A 10,976-nucleotide genomic window follows, 5' to 3' on the forward strand; every position below is an offset into this window, starting at 1 on the left:
CAAAACGTTCGTTCGTTGGGTAATAGGATTGTTGGTGCGGTCTCCTAAAGCATCGTTTGCCGGCAGCAGGTCATGCCATCTAAACAGCAATCTCTGCTTACCATACTGAGGAGGAGATCGCTGCGTGTAAATGTAGTGGTCACCTCCCCTGACGAGCAAAGCAACTGTCGGGAACAATCAGCAGCAAAAACAATCGTAAGTAATGAATGATCGTTTATTCGGTCGTTCATTTGGGCAATTATCTGCTTATGTAAAAGGTCAGATCTGCATGCTAGAGCTCAGTTTCTAGACACATCTACACTAATTCAGAGAGACTGAAATGCCGATGAGACAGGGGACAGTCAGTTTTGGCTGATTGTGATCTGATTGGTCAGATCTTGATCGCTTTATAAATCAATAAAAATGAATGAAAACAAGCTTTACAATCCGTTTATTTCCATTAGACATGACTCCATATACAGTAGGTCTCTTTACATTTTGATCATAGCTAATAAGGCGCAGGGGCCGGTTTAATAGTTTTAGCCAGCTTTGGGGCAGTCCTGAGGAAGGACACATTGGTCGCTTTCGGGCAGGCGCAAGTAGCCAGGTTTGCAGGAACAACCAATTTTACAATACATTAAACAGATCTGATCAGGCTTTTTTTCGCAGACATTGTTGCAGTCATTGCTGCAGCCATTTGTCGTGTTGCCCTTGCAGCATTCTTCTATCTTCACACATTTCCCGTTGCCACTTTCTACAGTGCCAAATGGGCAGAAACATCCTGGGCGGCACTCCGCAAGATCACACGTAGGATTTGGGTTATCGCAGGTTGGCGGACAGGGGAGCCTACAGTCATATACTCTGCCACCCGTACAAAGTTTATCATTGACTGCAAAAAAAAGAATAAAGAAGAATGAAAGGGCGGCCATGATTACCAAGACCAGCACCACCCCCGCACCTAGGTGCACTAGCTCTGCTGCATTCACTTCAGTAGGGTTGTGTCACCAATTCAATATAGGGGTGGCTTTTTTTAAATATTTTTTTTATTCTGAACAATCATTTTGATTTATATAAGGATTTCTGGGAATTCCACAATGGCGACCAGTCACCAATTTACAGGGATTTATTAAAGGGAATGTCCTCAGAAAATGACCCTTCTGTTGAAATAATTTTTTTATGTTTCACATATTTTTTAAGAATTTATGATGATGTTGTTTTCAATTTTCCATGCATTCCAGATATTTAACTCCTTTCCAACCAGCAGCGCTGGCACCCGCCCCTGAGCAGAGCGGAGCGCCATAGCCGCGGAGAGGGGGGGTGCCTGCTGTTTCATACAGCAGCCACCCGCAGCTTATGTCTGCGACCCATCATTGACATTTAACTCTTCAGATCCCGTGATCAAACCTGACCACGGCATCCGTGCTCGCAAAAACTCAGAAGCACATGCTTCCGGTAATGCTCCAGCCCCACCCGGTGGCGATCGGAGGGGCCAGAGCTTGTATAGAGAATGACAGGAGGATGCTGCATAGTAGTTTCTATGGAGCCTTTGCCTGTAATAAGGCTCCATAGGAAACTAGTGCATTTCTCATAGACTCCAAAGCCAATGCATTGGAGTCTATGAGAATAGCAATCTAGTGATTGCTTGTGATAGTTCCCTATGGAAACTATGAAAATGTTTAAAAAAAATTACGTTTTTAAAACTAAAAAAATATAAAAATTTAAATGCCCCCCTTTCCCAAAATAAATAAAAAAAATGTAAAAGACACATCGTGGGTATCACCACGTGAAAAAAAACACCCATACTATAAAAATATAAAAATATTTTCCCCATATGGCAAATGGATTAATGGTAAAAAAAAAACTATACTGTTGTATGTGTGTACTGTTATATGTGTATACTGTTGTATGTGTATACTGTTGTATGTGTGTACTGTTATATGTGTGTACTGTTGTATGTGTATACTGTTGTATGTGCATACTGTTGTATGTGCATACTGTTGTATGTATACTGTTATGTATGTGTATACTGTTGTATGTGTATACTGTTGTATGTGTATACTGTTATGTATGTGTATACTGTTGTATGTGTATACTGTTATGTATGTGTGTACTGTTATATGTTATATGTGTATACTGTTATGTATGTGTATACTGTTGTATGTGTATACTGTTGTATGTGTGCACTGTTGTATGTGTGCACTGTTGTATGTGTATACTGTTGTATGTGTATACTGTTGTATGTGTTAATGAATGCTGGGTAATGTATGGAAGCACTGGAGCTGAGTCCTGTATATGGTTTGGAAGGGGACGGTTCAGGTTGTTAGAGGGGTCTTCCCTTTCGCTCAGTCTCTTAAAGGTTATGTTCACATGAGTCACATTTGCCCTGGACAGATACACTGTGTATTTTTCAGAGAATCCGCAAATGAAATCCGAAGTAAAAAAATTGTGGTTTCGGACAATAGTCTAATGTATATGAGAGTCCTGTGGCAGCCATTTTGTGCTCTCCAGCCCCCTCTACCACAGAGGATCCCTGTGATGTCATCAGTGATGTCATAGGGTTCCCTAAGGACCTGTTCCTGCCTGTGGCACTGTGTGCAGGAGCTCGCACATAAATGACTGATGGGACTACGCAATCCATTAACCAGTTAAAGAGGTTTTCATTTGAATGGGAGCAGAAAGGTCATCAATAGATAAAACATCGGAGACACCCTTTAATGGGGGTCTAATACTTACCATCAGATCCCTGGGCAGATATTAATATGAGAAGACCTGCAAAACAAGAACACAAACGTCTGTGATATATTCAGAGCAAAGTCCATAGAACATATATAATGAGAGAGGTTATAAATGGCACCCTTGCAGTACACATGTGGAGGCAGACCACTCCACTGCTTCCAACAAAAATGTACCACAGTTTACTGCGGCTGTCACTAGGGAACGCGCAAAGAAATGTTTACAGCTGCCATTATATTTAATAGTATCTGTATAAATTCCTATCCACTCAGCTCCCCCTAGTGGTAGCTGCAGGCAGCCAGTTTTATACACTAAGGCCCCTTAGTGACCGTCGTAAAAAGGCGTATGGGTGGTCACTAAGAGATTAAATAAAACGGATTTCTAATGTGTAACTACTAATGTGTGACAATCACTTTTTGTATATTGTATGGAACATTTTTCTATATACGTTGTATTCAACAGTATACCGATAATATGTGCAACTCACTCAGGGATGAAGTGAGCACCACGGATGTTCGCGCCATCTTTAGGTTCAAACTTTTTCCTGTAAATAATTGATTTGATTAAAAAACTTAATCAGAGATCAGCAAATGTATTCACATGATTCAAACCTCTATACTTAAAGGGGTTATCCCATGAATAATGTAAAAATTAAAACGAGACATCTACTGCAAGAAGATGCCCCTAGAATGAAGCATAAACATCTCCCCCATATTTTTACCACTCGTGCTCAACCACAAAAAAGGCGGGTGTATGCATTGCAATTACAGACTCCATAGCATTTGGGAAAGTATGTCTATTGAAAGATAACAGGGGAAGGTTTCTTGTCTTGGTATGTAAGCTGAATAATATACACAATATGTCATTTATATGGCCCCAATGCTTTGCAGACTTCTTTTTTAAACAAATTTGCCCAAAAATTTGCAAATGTTCAATAGGGTCATCTATCCATATTTGGTGACCTTAACATTATATCAAATCCAGCCTTAGACACTACTAGCCGTAGGATACCAGCACTGTACATGTACGGCGTTGGTATCAGGGTCACAAATCCCAGCGCCGTACTGATCAGCTGCAGGGGTCCGGCAGTCACTGACACAGGACCCCTGCTGTATGCGCCGGCATCGGTGAAAACATCTATGCCGGCGCATTAACCCTTGCACTGCCGCGGTCAACTCACAGATACAACAACAAATGGTAAATTACTGAACCCCCTACATATGAGGGCTCATGCACACGGCGTTGTGCAGCCGTTCCGTGCATTGGGGACCCCAATTTTCGGTCCCCAATGCACAATCAACACTGTGCCACGTGTCCCACCTCCTCTAAGGGCGTTGTCTAAGTGAACCCCTCGATCTTTACAGTACCCCTGATGGTGGGAATAGACTTTCCCGAGGGGAACACCAGGTCGCTACCTCTTGAGGAGTATAGGCACACGATGCAGCTGGTCCAGGCGGACCAGGAGGTACCTGAGAAAGGTGCCAGAGGTACAGGCGTTGTCAGCAGGCTGAATCGTAACCAAGAGCAACAGTGCAGCACCGAAGGATGAGGCAGAGGAGAAGTCAAACAGGCAACAGGTCAGGGCAGGTGGCACAGGTACAGGTCAGGCAATCCGGGTCGGCAACAGGAGAGTCAAGGCAAGTAGGCAGGGATCAAACAGGTAGCAGAGTCCAGGAATACAAGTACGAGTCAGGAACACAAGCAGATATCAGGAACCTTAACAGGACACAAGGACCTTGACACTGAGGCATCTGTGAGGGGGGCTGAGCCACTTATATATTTGCAGGAGGGTGAGGATTGATCAGCGAGGTCACATGATCCAAACCATAAAGGACAGGAAGTGATGCTCCCAGGCGCCGTGTTCAGCAGTGATCTGCTGCCAGTGTTTCCTTTCAGCCCTGGCCACAGCAAGCTTATTTGGTCAAACAAACACCCTAAAATCGCAGTTGGGGTACTGACCAGACATAAAAACCATGGTGGTTTGGGCCTCCTAGATATTAACTCATATCATATTACTTCGCTACTTGATCAATCGACAGCATGGTGGACTCCCCAATCTGACAAACACTGGGTGAACATAGAGAAACATACTAGTCAGACTGAAAGACTAGACATTCTCTTACTGGCCTCTAATGTGGGCAATATAAATAATACCAACTTACTGCCGACGGTCAAATCCACTCTCCAAACATGGAAACCTTACATCAAAATATGCTCAAATCTACCAATCCTTAAAACAATGGAAATTCTCCTCCAAGTCCTCGATATTGTCATCCTGGAAATATCAGTCTCCTCATGGATACAATCAGGTATTAAGACCATACAAGATCTTTACAAAGGCCCAATACTTCATAATCTTTTATTCTTGAGCAATAAATACGGACTAGATAAATCAGATTTATATAAATATCTCCAAATACGTACCTTCCTGAATAAAAACGAGTTCTCACCCCCTAAAATCCCTCCCTCCTATGTAATATTGAATAATCAAATAAATAAATCATTGAAAGGGAGATTAGCAGGACCCTATCTGGATTCACACATTTCTCACATGAGGCTTATCCCGAGTCCAAACTAATCTTCAGATGTTATTACACCCCATACAGACTCTCTAAAATATATAAAGATTCCCCCGATCTACGTTGGAGAGGCTGTAATCAAGTCGGCACATTACGACATATATTTTGGGAATGCCCAATTATTACAGGTTTCTGGAAAAAAAACTGTCCTTCTAATCTACTCTTCACGTAACATCAATCTACCAGTTAACCCTGACACTTTTTTGCTAAGACTTGATATCGATAGGTACTCAGTCCCCCAAAGGACTGTTCTCTGTCATATTTTAACAGCCTCTCTCCAATGTATAGCGCAAAATTGAAAATCCTCATCAACTCCTCACATGTCTGAAATAATAAGGAAGGTAAATGTAGCTTTGAAAAAATGATTGCCAGAAGCAACAATACACTTAATAAATACACAGAAATTTGGACACCGTGGTCTTCATCGAGGTACTTCTCATTATTAGACAGTTAGGGCTCATGCACACGACCGTATATATATCTTGCGGTCCGCCAAAAAACGGAACCGCAAAAAATACGGATGACTTCCGTCTGCATTCCGTATTTTGCTGAACCGAACAGCTGGCCCCTAATAGACCAGTACTATCCTTGTCCCTAATGCGGACAATAATAGAACATGTTCTATTTTTTTGCAGAACAGAAATACGGACATACGGAAACGGAATGCACATGGAGTAACTTCCGTTTTTTTTTTTTTTGTGCGGACCCATTGAAGTGAATAGTCCTGCATACGGTCCACCCAAAAAAATGGAGCGGACACAAAAAGAAAATACGTTAGATTAGATTGTGATGTACATTTTTTCCTTTGCATAAGGGACCTAAATAGGTTTTTCTAAGTTCTTTCTAGTTATATATCTTTTTGTTTATTTTATCTCTACCCGCATCTACCCCGTTTCTTCTACACTTTATATACAGTACACAATACTTTTTGGCCACACTAAGCAATTACCAAATAGAAGGTTGCTTCATTGAAACACAATAAAGAATAGGATGATGCTTTACATAAAATAATGTTATCTGAATAATTGTATTAGATTGGAATTTATATTCTCCTTTAATTACAGTCATGTGAAAAAATTAGGACACCCTTTGAAAGCATGTGGTTTTTTGTAACATTTTTAATAAAAGGTTATTTCATCTCCGTTTCAACAATACAGAGAGATTAAAGTAATCCAACTAAACAAAGAAAACTGAAGAAAAGTCTTTTCAAGATCTTCTGTAAATGTCATTCTACAAAAATGCCTATTCTAACTGAGGAAAAAGATAGGACACCCTCACATGTATTCCCTCTTAAATTGGCTCAGATCTCACACAGGTATATCACACCAGGTGCACATAATTAGTAGATCGTTACTCTGCATGTTGAATGAGGCTTGCCCTATTTAAACCTCAGACATTTAGTTTGGTGTGCTCCTGACTGTTGAAGTGAGAGTGAGCACCATGGTGAGAGCAAAAGAGCTGTCACAGGACTTCAGAAAAAAGATTGTAGCAGCCTATGAGTCTGGGAAGGGATTTAAAAAGATCTCAAAAGATTTTGAAATCAGCCATTCCACTGTCCGGAAGATAGTCTACAAGTGGAGGGCTTTCAAAACAACTGCCAACATGCCCAGGACTGGTCGCCCCAGCAAGTTCACCCCAAGAGCAGACCGCAAGATGCTAAAAGAGGTCTCCAAAAACCCTAAAGTGTCATCTCGAGAACTACAGCAGGCTCTGGCTACTGTTGATGTAGAAGTACATGCCTCTACAATCAGAAAGAGACTGTACAAGTTTAACTTGCATGGGAGGTGTGCAAGGAGGAAACCTTTGCTTTCCAAGAGAAACATCGAGGCCAGACTGAAATTTGCCAGAGATAAAGTTGACAAAGACCAGGACTTCTGGAATAATGTTCTTTGGACAGATGAGTCCAAAATTGAATTATTTGGACACAACAGCAGAGGACATGTTTGGCGTAAACCAAACACAGCATTCCAAGAAAAGAACCTCATACCAACTGTGAAGCATGGAGGTGGAAGTGTCATGGTTTGGGGCTGCTTTGCTGCAGCAGGACCTGGTCAGCTCACCATCATAGAATCCACGATGAATTCTACTGTGTATCAGAAGGTGCTTGAAGAACATGTGAGACCATCAGTTAGAAAATTAAAGCTGAAGCGGAACTGGACCATGCAACATGACAATGACCCAAAACATACTAGTAAATCAACCAAAGATTGGCTGAAAAAGAAGAAATGGAGAGTCCTGGAATGGCCAAGTCAAAGTCCAGATTTGAATCCCATTGAGATGCTGTGGGGTGACTTGAAAAGGGCTGTACGTGCAAGAAACCCCTCAAACATCTCACAGCTGAAAAAGTTCTGCATTGAGGAGTGGGGTAAAATTTCCTCAGACCGATGTCGAAGACTGGTAGATGGCTACAAGAACCGTCTCACTGCAGTTATTTCAGCCAAAGGAGGTAACACTCGCTATTAGGGGCAAGGGTGTCCTATCTTTTTCCTCAGTTAGAATAGGCATTTTTGTAGAATGACATTTACAGAAGATCTTGAAAAGACTTTTCTTCAGTTTTCTTTGTTTAGTCGGATTACTTTAATCTCTCTGTATTGTTGAAACGGAGATGAAATAACCTTTTATTAAAAATGTTACAAAAAACCACATGCTTTCAAAGGGTGTCCTAATTTTTTCACATGACTGTACCTGATTAGAATGGTACTCTGCTTGACGCTGTAACAAATCAACCTGTAATGTACTTTCTTTAACCGTTTGAAATTAAACCCTCAATAAAAACTATTGAAACAGAATTGGTATTTAAACAGTCCTCCTCATCATGCTGTTCACATTTTGACTTCATGAGACCAAAACGACACCTAACAATTGATGAACAGTAGCTCATCATTGCGAGGCTTCGAGCTGAATGTTCTCAGACTGAAGTGGCCACCGAGCTTAGAGTGTCACAGAGTGTCATCAGCAGGTTGTATCAGAGATACAGAGAGACTGGAAGAGTCACAAAAAGGCATAGAAGTGGACATCCTTTGGCCACATCCCACATGGAAGACCGCTTCAATGTGAACAATGCACTGTGGAACTGGATGATGAATGCCTCACAACTCCAGGCACATTTAAAGAAGGTGAGAGGCACCCAAGTGTCACGTCAGACCATTCAGAGCCATTTACATCAGCGTGGTCTGCGTGCTAGACGACGTGAAATGGTGTCTGACCGCAGAACCAGGCACAAGCGTCATCGTCTTGTCATCTACGCTGGGAACAGTGGGCCTCAGTGCTGTTCACTGATGAAAGTCGATTCACGCTGAGGAGAAATGATGGCCACAATTTCCTCCAAAACAATTTTGGAGACAACAAGGAGAGCATTTTGCATCAGCTTCTGTTGTCACCAGACGAGCTTTTGGTGGTGGTGTTACAGTGTGGGCAGGTGTGTCTAGTCAATACAGAACTGCCCTACACTTTCTGAATGGTCCAGTGACAAACCCATACTACTTCAATAACAACATTAATCCAGTCATTGTGCCTCTGCATGATCAACACATGCCTAATTTTATCTTCATGGATGACAATGCGCCATCGAGGTCGCATCAATAGGGAAAGGCTGCTGGAGACTGGGGGACGTCAAATGGAGTGGCCTACACTTTCTCAAGACCTGAATCCCATTGAAACCGTATGGGATCAGCTGAGTTGCTGTGTAGAGGCTCGTAACTCTGTACCCCAAAACCTCAATGACTGGGGAGCTGCCCTTCAAAAAGAGTGGGGTGCCATGCCTCAGCAGACAATAAGGCGACTTGTGAACAGCATTAGATGTTGTTGTCAAGCTATAATTGATGCTCAAGGCCATATGACAAGTTATTGAGACCCTGACATTTTTGCGGGGGTATACCCACCACTGGTGTTGGTTTTTGTTTCAATAAATTGTTGGAGATGAGAGATCATACTATACTAAAGTTTTATGCACCTAGGCCTTGTCAAGCCGATTTTATTCCCAGATCTCATAATTTACGGTGAAGCAAAAGACGCTGTTCACTAATTTACTATTGATGTCCTATCAGGATAGGTCACCAGTGTCTGATCAGTAGGAGTCTGACCCTCTGCACCTCACTGATTAGCAGCAATAGCTCAGGCACTGTAAGTTGTTGCCTAAACTACCCATCTCCATCCATTTCACAGTGGGCAGAGTTGGTTAAAGTGAATCAGAGCCTCTGATTGTCGGAGTACAGGAGTCAGACCCCTGCCAATCAGATCCTGATGGCCTATCTGGAGGATAAGCCATGAATGATTGCGTGGACAACCCCTATAAAAATTTCCCCCACTGTTAATGTACATTGGGCAAAGTGCAAGGAGGAAGGTAGGGGTGAACCTCATACTCTCCCTTACAGCACAGAACCTGTAACTGTAGCCATCAGGAAGGTAAGGACGGTAATAAGCCATCTTTCACTTCTGTATAGGGAGTGAATCTGTCAATGACTCCCCGCCCCAGTGGAATAAGTAAGGACGTTCAAGTCTCTTCAAGTGAAACCTGCATCCTCTGCCCTGAAAGGACACGTATAACGTTTACCCCCTAGAAGGAATGGGATAGAGTCAAACAGGCACTGGACACTTCATATTTGCCATAGCATCGGGTCACCACTGAGATGCTAGCTAAGGACTCTATCTACTCTATGGGTCTTTCGCCAGAAGCATGAAAAGCAAGATAAGATGTTTTTAGTTGTCACCCAAAAACGTTCCCCAAGGTTAAGGACAGTCTCTTCACAATGGGGGCAGTATCTTTTTGTCTAGATAAGAGTAAAAGCTTTGGTACCTACCTGGATGATGTACGTAGGATGATGAGTATGGTCTTCAGGTGAAGCAGGGATACTACTGGTGCTCTATTATATATACAGTGAGGGTATAAGAGTGTTACGGGTGTGACCTGTGACCTAAATACAATTTATGATGACCGTCATTGTGACATGTAATGACCAAATTATTATGTAATCATTAACCTAGTGTATTATTAACTTATAATTAGTTTCTGATTACAAAAATTATAATCATTTCTGATTTCTTCATTAATGGCTTCTGTTACGAAACATATTCCAAATTTTTCAAACCAGCGCCTGGATCTGAAAACTCTCGTCATTTCATGTAATAAAAAATTCAGCATAGCCACTGAGATGTAGGATAAAATGTATCTGTACAGCGCCACCTGCTGTTTTATTTTATTTTTTGTCCGTCTGACTGAGCTGCTCGAACGCGCTCAGTTCAAATCTCCAACTGCCACGAGCCATATGTTCTGTTAGACGCTTTAGCAGTTACAAGGAGAGAGCTGTAGCAGAAAGGACCTGGCGGAGTTCTTCACTCTAATACCACACAACACCTAAGGACAGATGTGCTGCTGTTTTTGGAAGAAAGCAGCCATGTTTTTCCAATTCTGGACAACCCCTTTAACATAATTCAAAATATTTTATCATAAATAATGAACTGTGTTTGCCCCTTTCTCCATCTTCTTACACAGTACATTGTTCTGCAGAGACGTGCACACATATGGCTCAAAGGGGGCCACTGCCAGTGCCACTGTTCCATCATGGAGGTGGTCGGGGGAGAAATGTGCCATTAGGGGGGTAAGATGTGCTGCTGCCAGGCCCATGGAAGGGGAGAAATGTGCCATTGCGGGGGGGAATCCTGCCATGGAGGGGAGGGGGAAGAAAT

At 42.2% G+C, this 10,976-nt stretch overlaps 1 protein-coding gene across 1 annotated transcript; it reads right to left on the minus strand.

Moving 5' to 3' along the window:
* Positions 1-413: 413 nt before the first annotated feature.
* LOC122927073 (serine protease inhibitor swm-1-like) lies at positions 414-10,146 on the minus strand. Its single transcript, XM_044278645.1, has 4 exons — positions 10,091-10,146; positions 3,200-3,256; positions 2,713-2,748; positions 414-868 (listed from the first exon to the last, which is right to left on the minus strand). The coding sequence occupies exons 2-4, from the start codon at positions 3,234-3,236 to the stop codon at positions 519-521; spliced, it is 423 nt and encodes a 140-aa protein (XP_044134580.1). The 5' UTR covers positions 3,237-3,256; positions 10,091-10,146; the 3' UTR covers positions 414-518.
* Positions 10,147-10,976: the final 830 nt, after the last annotated feature.

This window comes from Bufo gargarizans, chromosome 2 (genome assembly GCF_014858855.1).
Source record: "Bufo gargarizans isolate SCDJY-AF-19 chromosome 2, ASM1485885v1, whole genome shotgun sequence".
Classification (NCBI taxonomy): Eukaryota; Metazoa; Chordata; class Amphibia; order Anura; family Bufonidae; genus Bufo; species Bufo gargarizans.